The sequence below is a fragment of the Oncorhynchus mykiss genome, chromosome 3, assembly GCF_013265735.2.
Source record: "Oncorhynchus mykiss isolate Arlee chromosome 3, USDA_OmykA_1.1, whole genome shotgun sequence".
NCBI classification, from domain to species: Eukaryota; Metazoa; Chordata; class Actinopteri; order Salmoniformes; family Salmonidae; genus Oncorhynchus; species Oncorhynchus mykiss.
The window spans coordinates 47,421,684-47,448,214 of record NC_048567.1 but is presented as its reverse complement, the minus strand read 5'-3'; the positions used below and the strand labels follow the sequence as shown (position 1 = coordinate 47,448,214).

The 26,531-nt window shown below is 45.5% G+C and overlaps 3 protein-coding genes across 19 annotated transcripts in view; all 3 read right to left on the bottom strand.

Annotated features, from left to right (window-relative positions):
- LOC110520058 (protein TANC1) overlaps window positions 1-838 on the bottom strand; it is a 277,467-nt gene extending 276,629 nt beyond the window's left edge. For 5 of the 6 annotated variants that reach the window (XM_021597043.2, XM_021597046.2, XM_021597045.2 and 2 more), the window contains exon 1: window positions 736-838. The gene's annotated coding sequence lies outside the window, so the exon portion shown is untranslated. The remainder of the gene's footprint in view (window positions 1-735) is intronic. The other variant, XM_021597044.2, reaches the window with a different exon arrangement.
- A 2,165-nt stretch (window positions 839-3,003) lies between these two features.
- On the bottom strand, window positions 3,004-5,709 carry LOC110520057 (death-associated protein-like 1-A). The gene is made up of 4 exons (XM_021597041.2): window positions 5,312-5,709; window positions 4,118-4,217; window positions 3,858-3,921; window positions 3,004-3,627 (listed from the first exon to the last, which is right to left on the bottom strand). Exons 1-4 carry the CDS (start codon window positions 5,376-5,378, stop codon window positions 3,502-3,504), a joined length of 357 nt encoding a protein of 118 aa, XP_021452716.1. The 5' UTR covers window positions 5,379-5,709; the 3' UTR covers window positions 3,004-3,501.
- Window positions 5,710-6,291: 582 nt separating this feature from the next.
- The window catches only part of LOC110520056 (plakophilin-4), a 126,707-nt gene continuing 106,467 nt past the window's right edge, over window positions 6,292-26,531 (bottom strand). For 9 of the 12 annotated variants that reach the window (XM_036974316.1, XM_036974323.1, XM_036974321.1 and 6 more), the window contains 9 exons: window positions 15,533-15,724; window positions 14,612-14,785; window positions 14,070-14,220; window positions 13,044-13,236; window positions 12,562-12,646; window positions 9,342-9,459; window positions 8,980-9,111; window positions 8,122-8,195; window positions 6,292-7,382 (listed from right to left, as the gene is read on the bottom strand). In XM_036974316.1, the coding sequence (XP_036830211.1) occupies window positions 7,128-7,382; window positions 8,122-8,195; window positions 8,980-9,111; window positions 9,342-9,459; window positions 12,562-12,646; window positions 13,044-13,236; window positions 14,070-14,220; window positions 14,612-14,785; window positions 15,533-15,724 (1,374 nt within the window). In that variant the 3' untranslated portion in view covers window positions 6,292-7,127. The remainder of the gene's footprint in view (window positions 7,383-8,121; window positions 8,196-8,979; window positions 9,112-9,341; window positions 9,460-12,561; window positions 12,647-13,043; window positions 13,237-14,069; window positions 14,221-14,611; window positions 14,786-15,532; window positions 15,725-26,531) is intronic. The other 3 variants (XM_036974329.1, XM_036974327.1, XM_036974328.1) reach the window with 1 other exon arrangement.

Sequence of the window (26,531 nt, the reverse complement as noted above, 5' to 3'; positions counted from 1 at the left end):
TCTATACTGTACTTAAATGAATTGGTATCTGGTCAAATAATGGTTTTCGTTGTGTGTAACTAACGTGTTACTTAGTAGCAAAGCCAACAGCTGTTGTTGTTTTTTTTGTCTCTTGTAGGAATGCATTGCTGACAGTTTACACATTTCCCAAGCACGCCAAAATGAGCGGCAATTTCAGCGTGAGACTATAAAATAAGGCCAACCGGATTTAGTTCAGCAAGGTTCTGAGTGGCCTGATAACAGCGACAAAACCTGACAAGTTGCACAGCTAACGTTTTTGAACATACGTTTAAGCTATGGTTGGACTCAATAGAAATGTCTAAAGATTTTAGTTAAGACTTAACAGCTTGACTTAAAGCTCGAGCTGTCAACGAGCGCAGTTTCACAAGAACCCCCCCTCACACTTTGCTCAACAAATCATTGATTTTAAAGTGAGGCCCTATCGCTCACTATTAAACACACTTCCCGCATAATAGCAATAGACATGTTTATTTAACGCTATGTTTATTTCTTCAATGTGAACTCACAGCGCTTCCAGTCAAACACGTTTCCAACGTATTCATCCTCCTTGCTAACTCTTCCTCCAGACAACCTGAGAAAAGCCGAAACTAAACTCTCCATATAGCTCGCTAAGTTAGTCTACTTTCTCTCCTCAAACCTAACTAAACACAGTCCAAGCTGTACTTGATAGTTTCTCTAAAGACGAACACACTGAACTTGAGTCAAAATATTTACCTGGGAAATGTCATGGATATCTCAGTATGAAAAGTTTTCCAACGGCTTAACTCCACATGAATCCTCTGATGGACCAAAGGTACTGCGCGAGCTCCTCCCTCTCTCCATGAGGTCATTTATAACCTAGGTCGTGCGCGCAACTGCGCATCGACTGCAGTGCACGATACTGGTAACCATGCAGACCACCATGCATAGTGCATGCCTAAAGTGCATAATCGTATTTAATCAAAGTACAGAAGTGATGCGCATTAACAAAGCCCTTTGTTGTTGTTACATTTATTCTATGTAGGCCGACAGACATTACATTTGCGAAACGTATTTTTGTGGTGTAAAATGACTTGCTGAACGAAGATTGCTGGATTTGTGTTTCATTGAGTGATATTTAATGTGAAGTAAATTACAAGTGCTTTAGGCTTGCTTTTTATAACATTATAGTCAGGTGTATGGCGACACCGTGAGGCACAAACTGCTATCTCAATCAACTGTTTTTTCAAGTATTTTCAATTTTCAGGACGGAAGTGACCGGTCTGAAATAAAAAAAATTTGCAACTTTTAAAATAAAAAAAATTATGTGGAAGCTCCCGAGTGGCACATTAGTCTAAGGCACTGCATCTCATTGCAAGAGGCGTCACTACAGACACCCTGGTTCGAATCCAGGCTGCATCACATCCGGCTGTGATTGGAAGTCCCATAGGGCGGTGCACAATTGGTCCAGCAGCATTATTGTAAATAATAATTTGTTCTTAAAGGACTTGCCTTGTTAAATAAAGGTTAAATACAAACAAAAAAATGTATTCCCACTTCCTTGTCACACCCATACAAGTGGCCCATCCTGGTGTAAAAACTTAAGTAGAATATACAAGGACAAACAACCACAGAAGTAGCCTGTACACCACAATGGATACTAGAAGTTATATTAGGCATTGGTTTTCATATTGTTTATAACAATGTCATTCCTATAATTATTTTCTTGAACAGAAATGTTTTATTAAAATATAACAGAATATGATTAAGAAACAGCACATATTTTGGTTACATCTCTCAACTCCTCCCCTGTGTGAGGCAGGGTTATTGTTGGACTCGTGTTTTCTCAGCAGTACAGCAGATGTCATAGAAGCAATCAACCCTGTCAGATGGCTGGGAAGTCATTGCCAGGGAAATGCACCGTCTGTCTGCAGCTCAGCAGACCACCAACCACTCCATCCCTCAGCTAGAGACTGAGGCCTCAAAATTACATACACAGATGGTACCAAAGGCTTGAGTGAACATTGAGCACCACAGAGCTTTAGGTCTGCATGGTATCTCAATGTTATTAATATGATATCTATCCTCCAGTCTCCTTGTTATGAATGCACAGGTAACTAGCCCGAATCCCAACGGATCAAAAAGCCTCATAGGCTGAAGGAGAGAACAAAGCGAGTGCCTTCGCATATTCTGTCCAACCTCACCAGCTGCTGGAATAGAATCCGGCGAAGACTGCCAATTGTTGTAAAACATTTGTTTCCTGCGTTATGCTACTACTGGCTACCGCCATCTTGCAAAATAGCAGGTTAGTATGGCCTAGTATTTCCCAGTGTGCCATAAAATGCTTTTACTGGCACTGACTTCTTTGCCACAAAGACAGGCAACAAAAGATGAAATAAGCTAGGAGCCTGAAAAGTGAACCCCAAAATTAACATTTGTGATGAGTGGGGCACTACTCATGTTTGTCAGACAGTGTCCCCAGATAGTGTTGGCTCTGGCAGAAGTACTCACTCAATTCAGCACTTGGCTGGGTTCATCCTCACAACAGGGGATCTTTTGTGAGGGCTCTATAAGAGATGTCGACACATGCAGAGAACTTCCCCCCCCCCCCCCCCCCCCCCCCAAAGAGGCAGAGTTCAAAGACACTCTGCTGTGGGTTAGTTTCTGTGGAAACACCAGGACACTGGCATACTGCTGGCAGAGACATACTGAGACATGCCACAGTACGTTTCACTCTCAGGAAATACTGCATAGTACTATAATTATGAAATGGCGTAGATAGAGATGTACAATATGCATGTGGAAGAGCAGTTCCCATCAATATAATAGACAAGCAAGTCAGAAAATACCTCATAATGATAGGGGAAATGGACTCAAAGACCCTGGTTTTCCTAGGTGTTAAACATCCATGATAAAGCTTTTAAAAAAGCAACAAAAAAAATTCCATCTCCTTCAAGCTAACAGGAGTTAGTTGTCGCCACCCTCTGGTCATTACAAAATTTGCAGTATGAAAAAGCAACACAATTCATTAATTGCATTTTATTTAATCATGGGAATCTAGAAGTAACCATAAAAAAACAGAAGACAAAATGTTTAATGACATGCAGTTTTTTTGTATTATTCAAGCTTCTCACTATTAAAACATTCAATGACAAAAGTCAGTCATCCAGCTTTTACCCACTTATGCAACATACCATTTCAAAAATGCCCACCATCTGTGCCTTTAGTTCACAGGATGTCTCATTCATAATTTTTTTTTTTAAGGCACAGTAAGTGCTGGTTTGGAATAAGCTGAAAACCCACTATATCCCTGCAAAGCTCCACTTTCTCACCTAAAAGTAGCAAAGTCACAAATTGCAACTAATTAAAAGCCAAATTGATTCTACATTAAATCAAGAAAGTTAAACATTAAAGTATTTTCTGATATCTCATGTCGGTCCCCTCATGCATATAACTAACACATCCTGTTGGTCTTTCACAGACGACTTCACGTTTCCCCTCGGGCAACTTCAACACGCTGCTTCAGAACTTTTTGGGTTGCTGGATGCAGAAGCTGGACTTGAAAGCTGGCGAGTGTGCCTTCTCCATAGCAGGTCTGAGTCTGCTGTGCTTCACACTTACTGGGGTCTCTGGGAAGTCATGTCCCAACTGAAACAATGAGGACATCTTATAAAATCATGGCTTACCAAGCAATCCAGAGGAGACCATTTTACTATGCCAATCTGAAGAAGCTAGGCTACGAGTAAAGTGTTTAGACTTGCATGATCATTACGAATGAAGACACACACACACACACCCCCTCCCCCCCATCTAAACCTGCTTTTTGGCCAACCCTTGTGGGACTGTTGCAGCCATCATTATAAGTCAGATATCCTTACCTTGTCAAGTGTTCCTGACATCAAGACACTGATTTGCTGCATTCTGCTGGAGGTGGCTGCAGATCTAGAACAGTATTACATGTTTAACGACAAACATTGCATTTAAGGGTTTTCCTTACGCACTCTTAATGTTAAAAACATTTGAGCACAATCTGAGCTCTGTAAATGACGAGACCCTGTATTTGGGAGTATTGGGTCGTTGTCATTTGGCACCAAATAGAATAAAAGACTAAAACAGGGAGGGGCTAACTGAACTGTACCTGGGTTTGGGAACTTTGTGTTCCCTCTCTGGGTTCACATGGTGGGTGGCATGACTCTCCTCACAGCTTTTCTTGACCACTCGTTTCCCCCCAGCCTTCACTGTGGTGCCAGAGTGGATCCGTTTAAAATAGGTGAAAATATATTAATGACATACTCATTCTTTGCAAATCCAGAATTGAATGCAATTTGGAAAGTTATACAACTTCCTGAACTTGGTCATGAAGGAGTTAAAACTATTCAGCGTTACTGTAAGACAAAACTAAACAACTTCAGGTTATAATGTCTTGGAATTTTGCCATTATACAATGAGACTTTGGCAGTGTCGGAAGAAGAAAGTTGGCCGTGAGAAGAGAGTTCAGCATTGTTGTTTCTTTTCCTCTGACTTGCTATAGGCAGGTTTAATCAAAAGAGTCTACTTTACCCACATCCTGTCAAAGCAAAAAAGCGCTTTGATGTTCTAGAATGCCCCCAAACACCGTGCAACTCAGAAATAATTACATTTGTACTGTGCAAAGAATCTCTTTGAGGGACCGGTATCAAGCAGGGCAAAACTGATCCAAAAATCACTCCTACTCAGAGACACCTATGGCCCCAGAATGTATTTTCTGGGACATCTGCACGTCACACCAGTATGCAATAGGCATCTCGTGGGCCAGGTCCAAAAACCAAAGATATGTGGACATCCCGTCAATTAGCATTTTAATAATAGTTTGAGTGGGAGTATTTGGACTCAAAATCCCCATACATAAGCACAAATCTGCAGGGGATATTCACTTAACTATATGAACAGTGTTGGCCTGTCCCTTGGGTGCAGCTTAGAGCACAGAATGTACCATGTTTGCACAATAAGCTATGCACCGATGCAATTTTCATCACGCATTGTAACGGAAAAAAACATAGTAGCAGTAATGGGGGCATTTAGAACTACTTTAGTTGTAACTCGTTTACCACCTACGCACTTGAGGTTTGAGCGTGCGTTCCAACATTGTCGCCAACCAATGTTTTTACAAGATTGTAACAATGTTTGCATGCGACAACAAGATCAGGCCTTTATTGTAAATGCACTGAATGTAAACCACACTTACCACCTCGAAAAAGCAAGCCAGACATTACATCGAACACATTTTTGGACAAAGAAAATATGCACAACTTGATGCAAATTACGAATTAATATGAACAAGTCACCACCATACCTGCTGGAGGATGGCCAGCCTTCAATTCAGGACTCTCTCTCACTCCAGATTTAGATAGTTGCACCATTCTCGACTTCTGAACAACAATAACGGCACACAAAGTACTACAACGCCCACTTTATACTGCTGAAAGGCAAATGACTTAGTTTACGCAGGAAGCGAGCATCAGCAGCATGAGGCTGCAGCAGACTCATGTATTCCACATGAGTGAACCAGAAATATGGAGTGAACAGTTTCAACAACTTGCATGTTCTATCCATTCAGTGTATAGATCGGCGCATTCGTGTGCATGGTGCTCATTGAGGATGTTCATGATCTAATCCTACTTCTTATCTACCAATTCTGTCATTTATTCGACACCATTGCCTAGTTCAAAAACAACCTCCAGCCACGCCCCTTTTGTTTTCAGATCTGAATTTCAACGGAATAGATGGAAGCAATATGGTGATGGTAGTGTGAATTTACACATCACTATCTGACTGTTTAAAGATCTGTACATTACGAAGGACCACGCGTACAGGGAGGGGCTAGAGATATTTTCATGAACTCATCTCTCATTTATCTTAGTGATAAATGCGTGATATTTATGTAATAAATTGTTTAAAACATTTTGAAAATAAAACTAACTTGATGTCCTGAAAAAAAAAACGATGCCTCCACTGTCTGTCTTTTTGTCACTTCTAACAACTTTCATAAGTGTATCTGGAAAGGTCTTTAGTCTGTTTATGAAATATGACGAAGAAAATGCTGAGTGTCTGGTCATTCTATCATGTTGGAATTTGTCCCAAATGACACCCTATTCTTTAAATAGTGCACTACTTTTGACAAAGGCCCATAGTGCACTACATTTGACCAGAGACCTATGTAAAGAATAGGGTGCCATTTTATTAGGGACGTTTCGTTGTCTTCTTTTTCTACTGAAATAATTGGATGTATGCAAAGAGGAGAGGATGAGGAAGCATAGGGAGGAGTTGTAGAGCTCTTCATGGACCAAATGTTCACATTTATTTCTGTTGGTTGTTGTGCACAGAAAATGTCCGAACTATCGATGAAAGATCCAAGACAGAGAATGGAAAAATAAAGAGAATATCTTTCAAAGTCACAAAAATGTCTGCAATTACACAATTCATTTAAAAAACAAAAGTGAACTTTTATTATCGTTGCATGTTTGTGTTATGATGCCATCTTTTCCCTCATCCCTTTATTTCTTCATATATTTATAGATCTATAATATAGATTTGACATGGCACACCTCTTTTACCAGTGCTGATGAACGTAAACCAGGTGGCATTTTTTCTGTATTTACAATAAAATGAAGGAAATGTACAAGACTCCATGGCATACACAATCTCAACATTAAGAACAAATACAATTTGATCCCTCTGTACAAACTAACATCTTTAGGTTACAACACATTTTTTTTTTTTTACAGATATGAGTTCATGATCCATTTTTGCCTACGAACATACACATTCCCCCTTCTGACTCTTTACCGCAAACCTTTTGTCACATAACCCACACCTTCACCATGCTACCACAGCTACAGGTTTCCAAAAGAAAAAGTAACATCTAGACAGAGCAGGACACCACTCACGATAATGTCCAGTGCCGCCCGCCCCGAACACACCCACTGCTCTTCTTTAAAAAAAATAAAAAAAACACATTCCTTGGTTTCCTTCTTTCTTTGGTTAACATTCCATTCTCCATCTGCCATCTGCCATCGCGTCGATCTCCACATTCAGATCCACATTTTCAAAAACACACACACAAGTAAAAGTTCAAGAGTTCATCTGTCGGGGATTCCAAGATGGAGTCCCTATACCCAGGAATCTGGCGAACCTGGGTACTGATCCGCCCTGTAGGAAGGCCTCCGGGTGGTAGAGTAAAAGTCCACGTAGTTCGTGGTGGATTTGAGTCCGTGACCGTGCGACTTAGAGCTGTAGTCTGCCGTGGGGGGGAAGCTGACCACTTCCTCCACGTAGGGGTCATCATAGCCGTGTGGAGACTGCAGGTACATTCTGTAGGTGTCGTAGTTCCGCCTGCTCGGCTCCTCAGTGTAGTACATCTGCTGCTGTGGAGACGAGAGAAGCAACACAATCAGATCGGTCTATGTCAAATACAGGAAAATATCTACTTTCAACTGTCCGATGGGAGAAAAGGATGAGAAAATAGTTTGTTGATTCAAACGTATTACAACTTTGTGTATCAAAATTCACACTGTGTGGCTGTCTAGCTGAACAAAGTTGGTTGTAATGAGTGGTGGCCGGTGGCTCTTTAAAATCGGAGGACAGGCTCCAAGTAATGGCCGGAAAATAATGAATGGAATGTTATCAAACGTCAAAGAAATGGTTTCCGTGCGTTTGAAACCATTCCATTAACTCCATCCTTTCCGTTATTATGAGACGTCCTTCCTTCACTAGCCTCCTTTGGGTGTAATATCCTGACCGTCTATTTCCTGTCTAGTCAGAGACGGGTAGAGGGAGGAGAGGAGGGCACAAAGATCCCTCCTCTTGGGTGTTATCCGAGTGGGTACACAGGGACGTGTCCACACTGTGACAGGTGCCTGAGACGCACCCACTGCCGGCCAGCCCATCCCTATTACAGCAGCCACATTCACTCTCGCTCACACAATGACTGATGTGTTGGACGTCTCCCAACTCTCTCATTCACCCACACTGTAATATGTGTCAGTCTCCTTCCATTAGTGTAGCGGAGCGAACCAGCCGCCTGCACCGGCCAAGTTGATAGCGCAGGGAAAGATGGGGATGTTCGACCAGAAGGGATTGATTTAGAGTCTGTATTGAATTTACCTGTGCTCTTCTGGGGTCCTCTCTTGTCGGTGAGGAGTAGGACCCGACATAATATGGTGACGGCTTTCCAGACCCTGGAAGAGAAATTAACAAGATAATGGTATAACTAAAAATTGCCATGAACATAAACGTTGTTACCGTGAAATATTACTCCAGGGAGTGTTGCTGGGTAGCCAGGCAGAAGGTTAGGCAGGGAGGCTGCAGCTTCCCCAGCTCTGTTTACTCTGCCGTCTCAGCACCCCATTGAGGGCCCTCCATCTGGCAGTGGCCATTGTTAGTTGCCCTGAGGAAGAGTAGGGCTACTTCCCAAATGGCACCCTTTTTCCATATATAGTGCACTACTCTAGACCAGGGCTCTGGTCAAAAGTAGTGCACTATATAGGGAATAGGGTGCCATTTGGGAAGTAGCCCTACTCTTCCTCAGCGCAACTAACAATGGCCGCTTTGTAGTGGCTGCTGAGCCGAGTTGCTCACAATGCAGGCGGATCAGCCACTATATTGCTCAGCAGACCCACTTAAACGCAACAAAGAGGCTCAAGTGCTCTTTTGAACTACCGACCGTCTAAGAGCCTCCAGCTCCCAATAAGGATGATAAGAAACAGGGAGGTAGGGGATAGCTATTGGAGAGCTGGGGGAGATCTAGGGGAGTGCTAGGGGCGAGGGGGCATGGAATGGGATTCCTGGGAGTGGTGAGATGGATTACGCCCTACATAGAGGCTGAAAGGCCCTAGGGGATACTTTGATCACGGTCTGGTGCACATGGCTGATAAGTTTTCAATCAAATTCCAACATCTCAACCGATACGCTGTGTTTTTATGGGCGATTTTTGTGTGATAATTCTCTATGCTCATTGTTTACCTGTATATTGGTATTTATGTACATTGTTGTCCCCTTGGTTTTTATAAAATTGCATAGTTGACTGTGCCCTGTGATAATCAGAACGGTGTTCTTTGATTCCCAGCATTGCAGGAGAGGAGGTTGCACTGCCAGCTGTGGGGAACACAACATGGAGGTCAAAACAACGAAACGTTGAATTGAAACGCATATGTGTCCTTATCTAGGGCTATGTCTCCAACGGCTCCTCATTTCCAATCTAGTGCATTACTTTTGAAAAGAGCCCTGTGGGCTCTGGTCAAAAGTAGTGCACTAAGCCCCCTAGGGAATAGATTGCCATTTGGGACGTAGCCTAGGTGAATGATCGTCTACGTAGCTAGGCTGACCTGACTGGTTGACCGGTGACATCTGTATGGTGCTGGTAGGGAGGGTGGGCTGAGACTTGAATCTGTCGCGCTCTAGAGTAGACACGGGCGTAATGAAGTGGTGTTGGTTCCATCCGTCCTGAAGCAGAGAAAGGAAACAGTGTTAGTATGAGCCACAGAGACCTGGGGTGCGTCACAATCATATTTCCTTTCTCCTGAAGTGTACACTCCTTCACTACATCCCACAAACCTAAAAGCATTGGGCTAATGGAAGTTTACCCATATTTCTTACACCAGTAATTTCCTTTAAATGAAGGGAAGTGAACAAATCGAATATAAATGTAATGGTTGCATTCACATATTTAACAGATGGTATTGTGGGTGTAGTGAAATGCTTATGTTCCTAGCTCCAACAGTGCAGTAATATCTAACAATTCGCAACAATACACACCTAAAAGTAAAAGAATGGAATCAAGAAATACAGAAATATTAAGACGAGAGTGGCCAGACGAAAGCCACTTCTCAGTAAAAGGCACCCGACAGCCCACTTGGAGTTTGCCAAAAGGCACCTAAAGGACTCTCAGACCATGAGAAACAAGATTGAACTCTTTTGCCTGAATGCCAACTGGAGGAAACCTGGCACCATTCCTACGTGAAGCATGGTGGTGGCAGCATCATGCTGTGGGGATGATTTCCAGCGGTAGGGACTGGGAGACTAGTCAGGATCGAGGGAAAGATGAACAGAGCAGTACAGAGAGATTATTGATGAAAACCTGCTCCAGAGTGCTCAAGACCTCAGACTGGGGTGAAGGTTCACCTTCCAACAGGACAACGACGCTAAGCACACAGCCAAGACAACGCAGGGGTGGCGTCAGGACAAGTCTCTGAATGTCCTTGAGTGGCCCAGCCAGACTTGAACCCAATCAAACATCTCTGGAACGACCTGAAAATAGCTGTGCAGCAACACTCCCCATCCAACCTGACAGAGCTTGAGGATCTGCAGAGAAGAATGAGAAACCCTCCAAATACAGGTGTGCCAAGCTTGTAGCGTCATACTCAAGAAGACTCGAGGATGTAATCGCTGCCAGAGGTGCTTCAACAAAGTACTGAGTAAAAGGTCTGAATATTTATTTAAAATGTACATTTTAAAAAACAAAAACATTATGGGGTATTGTGCGCAGATTAATGAGGAAAAATGTTAACGTAATCAATTTTAGAACAAGGCGGTAACTTAACAAAATGTGGAAAAAGGGTACAGGTCTGAAAACTTTCCGAATGCACTGTATACTGTGATTGGAAGTATAGACATTATGGACAGTATGTGAATAGAATATGTAGTATTTCTGTAGAATACGTAGGATAGAATAGTACATGTACAGCAAGGGTGGAATAGGATGGCATTGACTAGAATACAGTATTATACACATTAAATGTAATGTAAACATTATTAAAGTGACCAGTGTTCCATGTCTATGTACAGTTGAAGTCGGAAGTTTACATACACTTAGGTTGGAGTCATTAAAACTCGTTTTTCAACCATTCCACACATTCCTTGTTAACAAACTATAGTTTTGGCAAGTCGGTTAGTTCATCTACTTTGTGCATGACACAAGTAATTTTTCCAACAATTGTTTACAGACAGACTTTTTCACTTATAATTCACAGTATCACAATTCCAGTGGGTCAGAAGTGTACATACACTAAGTTGGCTGTGCCTTTAAACAGCTTGGAAAATTCCAGAAAATGATGTCATGGCTTTAAAAGCTTCTGATAGGCTAATTGACGGTGGGTGTATTTCAAGGCCTACCTTCAAACTCAGTGCCTCTTTGCTTGATATCATGGGAAAATCAAAAGAATTCAGCAAAGACCTCAGAAAGAAGAATTGTAGACCCCCACAAGTCTGGTTCATCCTTGGGAACAATTTCCAAATGCCTGAAAGTACCACGTTCGTCTGTACAAACAATAGTACACAAGTATAAACACCATGGGACCACGCAGACGTCATACCGCTCAGGAAGGAGACGCATTCTGTCTCCTAGAGATGAACGTGCTTTGGTGAGAAAAGTGCAAATCAATCCCAGAAAAACAGCAAAGGACCGTGTGAAGATGCTGGAGGAAACAGGTACAAAAGTCCTATATCGACATAACCTGAAAAGGCCACTCAGCAAGGAAGAAGCCACTGCTCCAAAACCGCCATAAAAAACACAGATTAAGGTTTGCAACTGCACATGGGGACAAAGATCGTACTTTTTGGAGAAATGTCCTCTGGTCTGATGAAACAAAAATAGAACTGATTGACCATCGTTATGTTTGAAGGAAAGGGGGGGCTTGCAAACCGAAGAACACCATCCCAACCTTGAAACACGGGGATGGCAGCATGTTGTGGGGTGCTTCGCTGCAGGAGGGACTGGTGCACTTCGCAAAATAGATGGCGTCATGAGGAAGGAAAATTCTGTGGAAATATTGAAGCAACATCTCAAGACATCAGTCAGGAAGTTCAAGCTTGGTCGCAAATGGGTCTTCCAAATTGACAATGACCCCAACATTCTTCCAAAGTTGTCAGTCAAGGTATTGGAGTGTCCATCACATAGCCCTGACCTCAATCCTATAGAAAATTTGAGGGCAGAGCTAAAAAAGTGTGAGCAAGGAGGCCCACAAACCTGACACGGTTACACTAGCTGTGTCAGGAGGAATGGGCCAAAATTCACCCAACTTACTGTAGGAAGCTTGTGGAAGGCTACCTGACATGTTTGACCCAAGTTAAACAATTTAAAGTCAATGCTACCAAATACTAATTGAGTGTATGTAAACTTCTGACCCACTGGGAATGTGATGAAAGAAATAAAAAGCTGAAATAGATCATTCTCTCTACTATTATTCTGACACTTCACATTCTTAAAATAAAGTGGTGATCCTAAGTGACCTAAGACAGGGAATTTTTACTAGGATTAAACAATTCCTGAATTGTGAAAAACATATTTGAAATGTATTTGGCTGAGGTGTATGTAAACTTCCGACTTCAACTGTACACAGGGCAGCATCCTCTAAGGTGCAGGGTTCAGTAACCGGGTGGTAGCTGGATAGTGACAGTGACCAAGTTCAGGGCAGGGTACTGGGTAGAGGCCAGTTAGTGATGGCTATTTAACAGTCTGATGTGCACACTTTGGCAGGAAGGAGAGATCATTGAGACGTATCCCTACAGTAGGTGGCCTCCTCATCCCAACCCTGGTCCTTCTCTTACCTTCTTATAGATAGTTCTCAGGTCTCTGTACTGCCAGAGTGTGTTGAGGACCTGAGCGGCAGCTTTCACCACCTTCATGGAGTACCTTTTAGGGACAGAGAGACACGCGTCACGACACATTACCACTGAGAATTTAGGACCACGGCCTCTTAGGAATCGGTGGCAAATACATGACATATTGCATGTTTCTGTGGTAGAAAAACGTGTCTACTCTCAACCGTCCTCGAGAATCTCGCCTTAGATCATTCTGAGGTGTGCATGTCTCTTCTTAGATTCTCCATGTGCATCCCAAATGACACCCTATTCCGCATAGAGTATAATGCACTACGTTTGACCAGACCCTCTGTTCCTTGTATGTTTTTTTTCCCCCTTCCCATAATACTCTGATCAAAAGTAATGCACTATAAAGAGAATGCCATTTAGGACGCAATGCAGACTCTCTCTTACAAGCAGCCGAAGGCAGCCTCCCCCCTTTCCCTTACCTCTCTCCCCTGCCCTTGGTGATGTTGAACAGCTTTTCGATGCCACCTGTGTCGGCCAGTGCCTTGGCGTTCTCCATGTTCTTGCTGGTGACCTCGTGCAGGGTGCAGCAGATGGCCGCCACCGTCTCGTCAGAGAGCAGGGTGGTGTCGCCCCCAGGGAGACGGTTCACCAGGTCCCTCATCGCATACTTCCCTGGGAGGGAGGGAGGGAGGGAGGGAGGGAGGGAGGGAGAAAGTACTGCTTATGTATGTACTGTACTTGTAACTTGCGTTATAAATGGACCATCTAGATTATGGCAAGGTTTCTTTATAAGCTGATTCTGTCATCCTCACCTTCACATACATTATGTTATGTTCTATTTGAATTTTTTTTGCTGCAAATAAATGATAGCTACACCGTCAACTAAAACGCCACAGAGAGAGAAACAGACAAACGGAAACAAAGAGACATTCATTGCATTTGTGTCCTACGTAATGTATTTGTACGGCAGATTCCTTTCTCTAGGGCCGTGTAAGAGTACACAGTGTACTTTTTACATTGCGGATGCTAAATGAGTTCAGCTTGAGTTGTACTTCCACAGCCAACCATGTGGCGTTCCATAGTGCTAGTAGCCCCCCCAAGGGTCTACACCTACAGATCCTACAAACCATTGCTGAACCTCTAATTTCCCATCATCTCTTGCCTTTTTCATACTCTGTAATGCTGCATAGCACATGTAGGTAAACCAGTATATAGTGCTGGTCTTTATTTATTTGCTCTGTGCTTGTGTAGCACATGTACATAGCCTAATGTACTGGTGGGTTGCGTTCCCCCCTACTACATTGCAGATGCATTGGAACAACCAATTGTTGTGCGCCACGTCGTCGACTGCACAGTCGGGATCAAATTGTTATATTATAGGACGTGGTGAGCAGATACGATAAACACCTATCCATGTGTTGAGAGACCTGGCAGGCGCCTGTAATGCAGTCAGCCTGGAACGTGGCCCGGGTCATCCCTTCACAGAGCCCGTGTTCGCTCCTCACCTATGAGCTCCTTGTTCCTGACGTCCAGGGCCATGTTCCTCAGGGCGGTGGCCACAGAGCAGACCACCCTGTCGTTGTCCATCCTCAGCAGCTCCACCAGGATGGGCAGACCCTTCTCCTTGCGCACCGCCGCACGGATGTACGCCGCAAACTAGTACAGAGAAGACCGAGAGAGGACGTTTAAACTCTCCAACGCATCTCGACCCAAAAGTGTACACTTCAAGTTTCCAAGAAGGAAATGTGTTTTGCAGCAATTAGCACACAGTACATAGACTTCACCTATAAACGACAATTGACAGTTCCCATTTAAAAAGGGTTGCCTTCACACATCTAAGAAACCATACCTGTTACACAGGGGGAAAATAACATTCAATAGAGCAGTGTTCCTGTCATATCCTCTCCTGGGTGCGGTGCTGACTGTGTCCCAAAATGGCACCCTATTCCCTATATAGCGCACTACTTCTGACCGGCCCTGGTCAGAAGTAGTGCGCTATATATATGGAATAGGGTGCCATTCAGGACACACTATGTGTACTATATACCTTCCAGTTCCCAGCAGACAGGTTCTGTAAGGAGCCCGCTGAGCCCTCCAGAGTGGCAGGGTTGGAGCTCTCGGCCAGCATGGTCAGGTAGGGCTTCACCACGGCTGGGTGCCACAACATCTCCGCCCCCTTGGGGGACTTGGAGAAGCCAGGGATGGGGCCCACTCCGTCCCACTGAGAACACATGATCACGACTAGAGGTTCTAATACAATGTTGACCATATACGATGGCCGAGTACAGTGTTGAGGTTCACTTTAGCTCAGGGGCTGTGTGTGTCTCAGAGTAGGAGTGCTGCTAGTAGGAGTGCTGCTCTAGGATCAGTTGAGCCTGTTTTAAGATCAGAATTAAAAATATTATATGGACAGGAGATACCTGGTCCTAATTCAGCACTTCTGCTCTGAGATGTTTTGTGAATATGGGCTCCTAGAAGAGTTGAAGGAATAGTTCACTCCAAAATCAAAGTCGGTCAGATGTGGTCTACTGAGTCCACGTCCCACGCCATCTGTTGTGGAGATCAAGCGATACGACGACTCAATCCCAAATGATTTGGAATAACAGGCAGACACCGTCTGATTCCGTCATGTTAGACAACAGATGGCGTGGAACGCAGACTCATCTCGCTACTAGACTACTGTTAATTAAAAAGAACATACATCTATAAATACATACACACACACACACACACACACACACACACACACACACACACGTTTGACAAACATTTGGAGTGAACATTCACATTAAAGCCTGGGAAGTGACATTTCTGAGCTCGCCTGGAGTGAACATTCACTTTGGAGGCCTAGGAAGTGATATTTCCACCACTCAGATGGAAGTTGTGTCTATGGGCGCTGGTCAAAAGACGGTGCACTACATAGGGTGCCGTTTGAGACTTAAGCGGCGTTCTTATTCCCCAAGCTTACCTGGTCTTCCTGGGAGCTCTTTTTCTTCTTCTTCTTCTTCCGGCCCCAGCAGCTGGATTCCACGTCCTTACTGGGAGACTCACTGCCCAGTAGACCGTCCAGCTCCTGGGCTCCCTGAAACCTTGACGGGGGCATCTCCAGCTCCAGGCGATACGACAGGTTCCTCAGAGTGCAAATACAGTTCTCCACAATCTAGAGAGAGGAGAGGAGAGGAGAGGCGGGGAGTCCTGTTAATCATTGAATGTTATTTTATTTATTTCATTGATTTAATATGTTTCTATACAACTACTTTGGCAATGTGTGCAGTAATACTTTCCATGCCAATAAAGCCTTTTGAATTTGAGAGAGAATAGAGAAAGAACGAGTGAGAGAGAATAGAGATCGTGAGAGTGAGAAAAGAGATCGTGATCGAGAGAATCGAGATCGAGAGAGAGAAGAGACCGAGATCGAGAGAGAGAACATTCTGAGAGAGAAGTCATGCAGAAGAACGGCTCCTGATTTATTATAGCTTTTGGGTTGTTAATGTGCGAGATTGACACGATTAAATCAGTAAAAATTTTTACAGGTAATCAAATTGTACAACTGAAGAGCAACCACCAGAGACAAGACCACACTACCATCAGCCTGCTGAGAGACAGGCTGGCTCCGTTAAGAGGTATGGGTTGCTGAGCTGAAGGAGCAGCCCCCCAGCTACACTACCATCAGCCTGCTGAGAGACAGGCTGGCTCCGTTAAGAGGTATGGGTTGCTGAGCTGAAGGAGCAGCCCCCCAGCTACACTACCATCAGCCTGCTGAGAGACAGGCTGGCTCCGTTAAGAGGTATGGGTTGCTGAGCTGAAGGAGCAGCCCCCCAGCTACACCACCACCAGCCCAGACGCAGAGCTTCTACAGGAACAGATCAACCAGTACAGGACCCAGCTGAAGAACTCTGTCCAGAAGCTGAGAGAGCGCCTTGAGGAGGTAAAGGCCACCATGAGGAGAGAGCCTTACCACAGCGCTGGAGGAGGTAAAGGCCACCATGAGGAGAGCGCCTTACCACAGCGCTGGAGGAGGTAAAGGCCACCATGAGGAGAGAGCCTTGCCACAGCGCTTGAGGAGGTACAGTGCCTTGCGAAAGTATTCGGCCCCCTTGAACTTTGCGACCTTTCGCCACATTTCAGGCTTCAAACATAAAGATATAAAACTGTATTTTTTTGTGAAGAATCAACAACAAGTGGGACACAATCATGAAGTGGAACGACATTTATTGGATATTTCAAACTTTTTTAACAAATCAAAAACTGAAAACTGAAAAAAACAGAAGTTCAGTGAGGATCTCTGAATGATCCAATGTTGACTTAAATGACTAATGATGATAAATACAATCCACCTGTGTGTAATCAAGTCTCCGTATAAATGCACCTGCACTGTGATAGTCTCAGAGGTCCGTTAAAAGCGCAGAGAGCATCATGAAGAACAAGGAACACACCAGGCAGGTCCGAGATACTGTTGTGAAGAAGTTTAAAGCCGGATTTGGATACAAAAAGATTTCCCAAGCTTTAAACATCCCAAGGAGCACTGTGCAAGCGATAATATTGAAATGGAAGGAGTATCAGACCACTGCAAATCTACCAAGACCTGGCCGTCCCTCTAAACTTTCAGCTCATACAAGGAGAAGACTGATCAGAGATGCAGCCAAGAGGCCCATGATCACTCTGGATGAACTGCAGAGATCTACAGCTGAGGTGGGAGACTCTGTCCATAGGACAACAATCAGTCGTATATTGCACAAATCTGGCCTTTATGGAAGAGTGGTAAGAAGAAAGCCATTTCTTAAAGATATCCATAAAAAGTGTTGTTTAAAGTTTGCCACAAGCCACCTGGGAGACACACCAAACATGTGGAAGCAGGTGCTCTGGTCAGAAGAAACCAAAATTGAACTTTTTGGCAACAATGCAAAATGTTATGTTTGGCGTAAAAGCAACACAGCTGAACACACCATCCCCACTGTCAAACATGGTGGTGGCAGCATCATGGTTTGGGCCTGCTTTTCTTCAGCAGGGACAGGGAAGATGGTTAAAATTGATGGGAAGATGGATGGAGCCAAATACAGGACCATTCTGGAAGAAAACCTGATGGAGTCTGCAAAAGACCTGAGACTGGGATGGAGATTTGTCTTCCAACAAGACAATGATCCAAAACATAAAGCAAAATCTACAATGGAACGGTTCAAAAATAAACATATCCAGGTGTTAGAATGGCCAAGTCAAAGTCCAGACTGAATCCAATCGAGAATCTGTGGAAAGAACTGAAAACTGCTGTTCACAAATGCTCTCCATCCAACCTCACTGAGCTCGAGCTGTTTTGCAAGGAGGAATGGGAAAAAATGTCTGTCTCTCGATGTGCAAAACTGATAGAGACATACCCCAAGCGACTTACAGCTGTAATCGCAGCAAAAGGTGGCGCTTCAAAGTATTAACTTAAGGGGGCTGAATAATTTTGCACGCCCAATTTTTCAGTTTTTGATTTGTTAAAAAAGTTTGAAATATCCAATAAATGTCGTTCCACTTCATGATTGTGTCCCACTTGTTGTTGATTCTTCACAAAAAAATACAGTTTTATATCTTTATGTTTGAAGCCTGAAATGTGGCAAAAGGTCGCAAAGTTCAAGGGGGCCGAATACTTTCGCAAGGCACTGTAAAAGCCACCATGAGGAGAGAGCTTTACCACAGCGCTGGAGGAGGTAAAGGCCACCACGAGGATAGAGCCTTGCCACAGCGCTTGAGGAGGTAAAAGCCACCATGACGAGAGAGCTTTACCACAGCGCTGGAGGAGGTAAAGGCCACCATGAGGAGAGAGCCTTGCCACAGCGCTTGAGGAGGTAAAAGCCACCATGAGGAGAGAGCTTTACCACAGCGCTGGAGGAGGTAAAGGCCACCATGAGGAGAGAGCTTTACCACAGCGCTGGAGGAGGTAAAGGCCACCACGAGGAGAGAGCCTTACCACAGCGCTTGAGGAGGTCAAGGCCACCATGAGGAGAGAGCCTTACCACAGCGCTTGAGGAGGTCAAGGCCACCATGAGGAGAGAGCCTTACCACAGCGCTGGAGGTGGTAAAGGGCACCATGAGGAGAGAGCCTTACCACAGCGCTGGAGGTGGTAAAGGGCACCATGAGGAGAGAGCCTTACCACAGCGCTGGAGGTGTTAAAGGGCACCATGAGGAGAGAGCCTTACCACAGCGCTGGAGGTGGTAAAGGCCATCATGAGGAGAGAGCCTTACCACAGCGCTGGAGGTGTTAAAGGGCACCATGAGGAGAGAGCCTTACCACAGCGCTGGAGGTGGTAAAGGGCACCATGAGGAGAGAGCCTTACCACAGCGCTGGAGGTGGTAAAGGGCACCATGAGGAGAGAGCCTTACCACAGCGCTGGAGGTGGTAAAGGGCACCATGAGGAGAGAGCCTTACCACAGCGCTGGAGGTGGTAAAGGGCACCATGAGGAGAGAGCCTTACCACAGCGCTGGAGGTGTTAAAGGGCACCATGAGGAGAGAGCCTTACCACAGCGCTGGAGGAGGTAAAGGCCATCATGAGGAGAGAGCTGGTGCAGGTAAAGGAGGAGATGGCAGTCATCAAGAGGGTGCTAAAGCACAGAGAACAGACTGTAGAGACTCCTAGAGAGAAGCTGCAGCCCCTCACCACCCCTAACAACCCCACTGACCCAGCTTTACCCACAACCTCCCCATACCGACAACACTTTACCCACACCCCCAGTCAACAAGGCTCACATGGGGACACCTACTACAGAGAGAAGCTCTCTGGTCGCCCCTGACGCACCTCCACACACCCCTCCATGTTCACAGGCCCTGTGTACTCCAGCCCCAGACCGTAAACGCACTTATCTGGTAAAAACCCACTGAGGGCTCCATCCTCATTGACTCAAACGGGAAATTCATCCAAGAAGATAAACTCTTCCCCCAACACAAGGTGTGCAAAATATGGTGCCCAAAAACACAGGATGACATCCACATCCTGTCCCAGCCTGACTTTGGCACACCAGGCCACATTATTATTCACACCGGCACCTATTCACACAACCTGCGAGAGGAGCAGGAGAGAGTAGACAGCCTGGTCAACAGAGTAGCAGAGAGGGCCTCTGAGCGGTTCCCCAACTCCCACATCACCATCTCCACTCTGCTGCCCCGGAAAGACTTTCATCCCCGTACCATTCAGAAAGTCAACGCTGACATCACCAGAGGGTGTGGCCTACTCCCGAACGTACACGTTGCTCACCACCCAACAATCACCCCAGAGCATCTGCACGACCACTCCCACCTGAGGAAGCAGACAGTAGGGATGTTTGCCACGTCTCTAAAGGACGTGGCACTTGGTAGACAAACACCCCATTCCGCACTGGACAGAGGACTACCCAGAGACCCCTACCAGACCACGGCACCACCAAGGAGCCCCAGGGCCCCTCAACGCCCCACCAGACCCAGCGCACCCCACAGGCCCCGCCAGAGCATCACCACTTCCATCGGCTTAGCCAAACTGGACCGGGTCCAACCTACTACCCCGCACCAGACCAGAGAGGAAGCCCCATGGCCCAGACCTGGCCCCCCTCCACAGGGCCTAACAGCAGGACCAGTGCAGCTACGCAGAGGTCGTCAGAGGACAGGAGAACCCTGTAGGATTAAACAGCTCCTCCAATACATCTGCACTAAACACGGACGGACGGACGGACGGACGGACGGACGGACACACACACACACACACTCTCCTAGAATTTACTTGTTCAATGAATAGGAATATATATCAGAATTTTCTTTTTAGCTGTTATCCTGTTTATCTCACTCTTAACAACTTATTAGCTACTGAATTTCTGACTGCTATTCTTTCTTTTGCAACATGAAATCACTATCAGTTAGCATGTGGAACATTCAGGGCCTAAACTCAAACTTTGGACTGAAGAGTTTTGCACTGGAGTTCAACAAAAATCTTAAAGATGTTGACGTCATCATTCTGCAGGAGACATGGTGTAAGGCTGACATTGTCACTCACTGTCCCACAGGCTACAGAGAGGTAATTGTGCCGTCACAGAAACAAACTGTGTTTGTAGACTCTGGAGGACTGATCATTTGGTACAAATCTGAACTACAAATCTAATTGATCCCCTCAAAATTGGGGATTTGCGCAATATATAACCCCCCCCCCCAGAATCCCCATATTACTCAGAGGAGATCTTCCCCACCCTTGAGGAAGAGACGTGCCATTTCCAGGCCCAGGGAAATGTGCTCATCTGTGGGGACACAAATGCGCGCACAGGAACACTACCTGATCTAACGACCACACGAGGGGAGGCCATACGGTTTCTGTCTTCATCTCCCCCATAGAAACAACAGTGACAGCACCGTCAACAAAAACGAAAGGAATCTGTTGCAGCTCTGTAGAAGCCTGGGTCTGTACTTTGTCAATGGTAGGTTACGGGGGGGACTCTTTGGGGAGATTCACCTACTGCTCACCGCTTGGCCACAGTACAGTAGATTATATGATTACAGACATTGACCCTTTCTCTCTAAGCTCATTCACTGTCAAGCCACTAACACCAACACCAAATTACATTGTTCCTCAAAAGAAAAGACATGGAAACAACCACACATTCACAGCCCAGTAAGCTGTACATCATCAGAAATTCATACAGATGGGCCCAAAACAGCACAGAAGAAAACCAGAAAGCAACCTGGAACCAAAATATCCAGACACTCTTAGATAACTTTCTGGATAGCACATTCACTCACAGTAAAGAAGGCATCAATCTGGCAGTAAAACACATCAACTATATATTCAGGCAAACGGCAAAAGAAGCACAATTGAAATAGATTTTTTTTTAAATAAACAATTAAAAATCACAGATGACAACTGGTTTGATGCAGATTGTAAAATTATAAGGAAAAAACTTAGAACACTATCTAACCAAAAGCACAGAGGCCCAAATAATGGTGAATTACACCTTCATTACAGTGAGACTTTAAAACTCTATAAACGTACACTCAGAACCAAAAAAGCACAATACAACAGCAAGCAGCTGACACTAATTGAGGAGTCCATAAACAAACATTTTCTGGCAAATTAAAAAAAAAAATATATATATATATATATATATATATATCTAAAATCAAAACAAGAGGAATTAGCGATACAAAATGGTGACATATGGACAACTCATTTTAAAACACTCTACAACACCGTTCAAATTGACACAAACGCACAACGACAAATTCATGAGAAGTTGAATGGATTAGTAAAAGCTATAAAGGACCATCAAAATCCATTGGACTCCCCAATTACTGACCAGGAGCTCTATAAGAAACTTCAGGCTCTCAAATTGAAAAAGCATGCGGACCTGATGGCATCCTAAATGAGATGCTCAAACTCACTAGTGCAACATTGCAATTGGCTATATTTAATTTGATCCTGAGTGTAGGTTATTTCCCTGATATCTGGAATCAAGGACTCATAAACCCAATCTTTAAGAACAGAGACAAATTTGACCCTAACAATTACAGAGGCATTTGTGTGAACAGTAACCTGGGGAAGGTTTTCTGTAGTATTATACATGTAAGAGTTCTAAACTTCCTTAATAAGCACAATATCTTGAGTAAAAGCCAAATTGTATTTATACCAAAACATTGCACGACTGATCATATTTACACCCTACACACCCTGATAGAGATAGAGAGATAGAGAGAGAGAGAGAGAGAGAGAGAGAGAGAGAGAGAGAGAGAGAGAGAGAGAGAGAGAGAGAGAGAGAGAGAGAGAGAGAGAGAGAGAGAGAGAGAGAGAGAGAGAGAGAGAGAGAGAGAGAGAGAGAGAGAGAGAGAGAGAGAGAGAGAGAGAGAGAGAGAGAGAGAGAGAGAGAGAGAGAGAGAGAGAGAGAGAGAGAGAGAGAGAGAGAGAGAGAGAGAGAGAGAGAGAGAGAGAGAGAGAGAGAGAGAGAGAGAGAGAGAGAGAGAGAGAGAGAGAGAGAGAGAGAGAGAGAGAGAGAGAGAGAGAGAGAGAGAGAGAGAGAGAGAGAGAGAGAGAGAGAGAGAGAGAGAGAGAGAGAGAGAGAGAGAGAGAGAGAGAGAGGAGAGAGAGAGAGAGAGAGAGAGAGAGAGACTTTGACTTTTGGTCTTTCTTTATTGAAACATTCTCAATTCATTTAAACCCCCCCCCCCCCCCCCCCCCCTCCCCTAAAATAAAAAATAAAAATATATCCTCTACCACATGATACAAATCACCATACACAAAAACCCTCTCCTACAACCGTATATCCAAAACATCTTCCCCAGCAATACAGACAGCCCCCCCAACACACCATATCTCCTCAAACATCTCCACACATTTGATCATTTTATAGAACTCAAACTCAACCCTAAGGCGCGCAGAGACCATCCCATTAAACAGTAGTAAAGGGTCTGTTATACCCCCACCTTTAACCCTGTTCCTCCTTGTTAGCCAAATAGCTAACTTTGCCTGAGCAAACAGAAAATTCAACAAAACACATTTTTCTTTCTCCTTACTCGAATACCTGTATCCCATTATAAACATCCCAACAGCAAAAACCACCCCCAACCTGTCACACAGACATTCCAACAGAGACATTAATGGCATTAACCTGGTGCACACAGAAAACACATGAATTACAGTTTCTTTCATTTGACAGAAAGGACACCCCTGCCCAATTCCCGGATCAACCCGTGCCAACCAGCTGTTAGTGGCCAGGGCTCCATGAAGAACCCTCCACTGGAGGTCCCCTGACCTCTTTGGTACTGGGGGTTTGTAGAGCGCCCTCCATCGAAAACCCACCATACTCTCCGCCCCACATACCCCCTGCCACTGATGTGCCTTCACTCCTGTTAGGCTTCTAATGCTCCTAACCTTAACGCAGAGGTTGTATAGGGCTTTACCTCCCACCCCCTCAAACTCCCCCAGGCTCGGAGTGTTAAAATCTAACAAGTCCTCCAGACCCCCTTGCCAGTCTCCAGTCTCTGCCGTCACCTGCAGTGGCGGGAACATTGGTGGCCCCTCTCCCTTTGGCCTCTCAAACACCCCCCTTACCGGCTCAGACAGTGCCTCCTGGACCTCCTCCAGGAATCTTTCCAGCAGCCTAAGAGACGTTATTCCTGTTTGTTGCGCCAAGACCTCCGGGGTTTTCCACCCCTCCTCTCCCAGCAGTCTCAGGTCACCCAGCCTTTGTAAACCTCCTGCCATCAGTTGCCTCTGCAGGGTGGCCGACTGAACCGATCTCAAAGGGATGGCTGGGTTGTGGAAGATAGGCTCCTCCCACACCCACTGCCCAGGCTCCACGCCCCCTTCTCGTGTGGGCCTTAGCAGCTGCCAGGCCCTCAGCACCGCAGAGTAAAACTCTGAGAGACCTGCTGTACTCAGCCTCTCCAGCTTCATGAGGAACAGCTGCCGGTCCAACCCTAATCCGCCAGCTCTCCTCAGCAGCGCGCATGCTGGTTCCCTCCAGCCAACATCAGTGTGGTACAGCAGTCTCTGCACCGCCTTTAGTCGGAAAGCAGCCATCCTGCTCTCCAGTTCCACCAAGCCCTGTCCTCCTTCGTGGACGGTCATGTACAAAACTGCTGCCTTCAGCCAGTGATGTCCCGACCAAAAGAAGTCCACCAGCTTGCGTTGCAGGTCTGCAAGCAGACCGGCGGGGGGGTTGAGGACAGCCAGTTTATGCCACAAGGAAGATGCCACCAGGTTGTTGATTATCAGCACCCTCCCTCTATATGACACTTGGGACAGGAGCCACCTCCACCTGGCCAGTCTTGACACCACTGCCTGTGACAGCCCCTCCCAGTTTTTGCTGACCCACCTCTCCGAGCCCAGGTACACCCCCAACACTTTAAGCCCTTCACAACCCCACTGCAAACCCCCTGGAAGCAGAGGAGGAGCCCTATCCCCCCATGCCCCACATAACAGAGCTTTGCTCTTGCCCCAGTTTACCTTAGCTGATGAAGCTCCCTCGTACACCTTCAGACTGGTCTCTAGTTCCTGCATATCTTGCCCATCCCTGACCATCACAGAAACATCATCTGCATATGCTGAGACTGCTATTCCTGTCACCACATCCATGCCTATCCAGCACACTCCCCGCAGTCTCCTGCGTAGCAGTCCTAAAAAAGGCTCAATGGCTAGTGTGTACAGCTGCCCAGATAGAGGGCATCCTTGTCTAATACCCCGTCTCACCCAGACTGGCCTACTGAGCCCCCCTCCCACCTTAACCATACATGACGCCCCAGCATACAACAGCTTCACACAGGTCACAAAACTCTTCCCAAACCCAAACACAGACATCACATTAAACAGATACTCATGATCCACTCTATCAAAAGCCTTCTCTTGATCTAAAGAGACCAGTCCAAAGTTCACATTAGAACCTCTCGACAAATCCAACATGTCCCTAATCAAGAACAAGTTGTCCGTGATTGAGCGTCCCGGTACACAATATGTCTGGTCCTTGTGTATTATAGAGTCCAGATGGGACTTCAGTCAGTTAGAGAGGACCTTGGCAAAAATCTTGTAGTCCGCACAGAGTAATGCCACAGGCCTCCAGTTCTTAAGTTCACACAAGTCCCCTTTTTTGGGCAGGAGAGTCAGAGCCGCCCGACGGCAGCTCATCGGCAACTCTCCTACCCTGACGCATTCACGCAACACGCAAAATAAATCCTGTCCAATTGTTCCCCAGAATTTTTTGTAAAATTCCACTGGAAGTCCATCGACCCCAGGTGCACGACCGGGGGACATCTGGGTTACTGCCTCTGCCAGTTCATGTGACAACAGAGGAATGTCCATTTCATCCCTCTGTGCCCGAGAGAGCTTAGGGAGTCCTGCGAACAAGACCTGAGCACACATAGGATCACACATTTCTGCCCTATACAATTCAGTATAAAACTCCACAGTCCGCTCCCGCATCTCCCCCACCACAGAGGTCACCCGCCCATCAGACAGCCGTAGACAATGCATACCCTTGGCTTCACTGCTCTGTCTTTCCAAACCAAAGAAGAAGGAGCTGGGAGCATCCATCTCCTTGAGCATGGAGAACCTAGCTCTTACAAGTGCTCCCTTTGCTTTAACCTGGAAAAAACTGCCCAGGTCCCTACGTAATTCGGCTAAGTTAGCCTGGAGGCCTACATTGCCTTGCCCCACCATCTCTACCTCCATCTCACTAATACACCGCTCTAGTTCCCCCAATACTCTCCTAGCCTCTGAGGATGAGAGAGCAGTATACTGTTGACAGAAAAGCCGAATTTGCACTTTCCCCACATCCCACCATTGACTCAGAGACTCATACTCCTCTCTTCGCTGCCCCCATCTTTCCCAAAAAGTCTGGAAACCTGAGCAAAAAGTGGCATCTTGTAAGAGCTTTACATTGAACTTCCAATAAGATGCCTGCCGGGGCCCTGGTGAAATAGACAGCCGAGCCATGGTTATGTGGTGATCCGAAAACCCCACTGGGAGAATGGTAGCACCCAGCAGCCTATTGCTCTGATTCCTGGACATGTAAAAGCGATCAAGTCGAGCTGCACTCACCCTAGCCCCAAAAACCTTCACCCACGTATACTGTCTTGTGTTTGGATGTTTAGTTCTCCAAACATCCACTAGGTCAAACTGATTAAAGATATCCCTTAACACTCCCACTGACACTGAATGAGGCTCTTCCCCATTTCTGTCTTTTGTAAAATCCATTGTACAGTTCCAGTCACCTCCGATCACCAGCGTCTCCTCAGGCGCTACTTGTGAGAGTTCCTGTCTAAGACTCCCAAATAGAACCCCTCTTTCTCTCCCTGTGTTAGGCGCATACACATTTATAAAGACAAAACACATGTTGTTAATTTCTGCTTTAACAACAAGCAACCTACCCCTACACACCTCCTTTGAGGAGCAAATTTTTACAGCCAGACCAGGTGCAAAAAGGACTGCCACCCCTGCACTAAGATTTGTCCCATGGCTCAACACACTTGCCCCTTTCCAC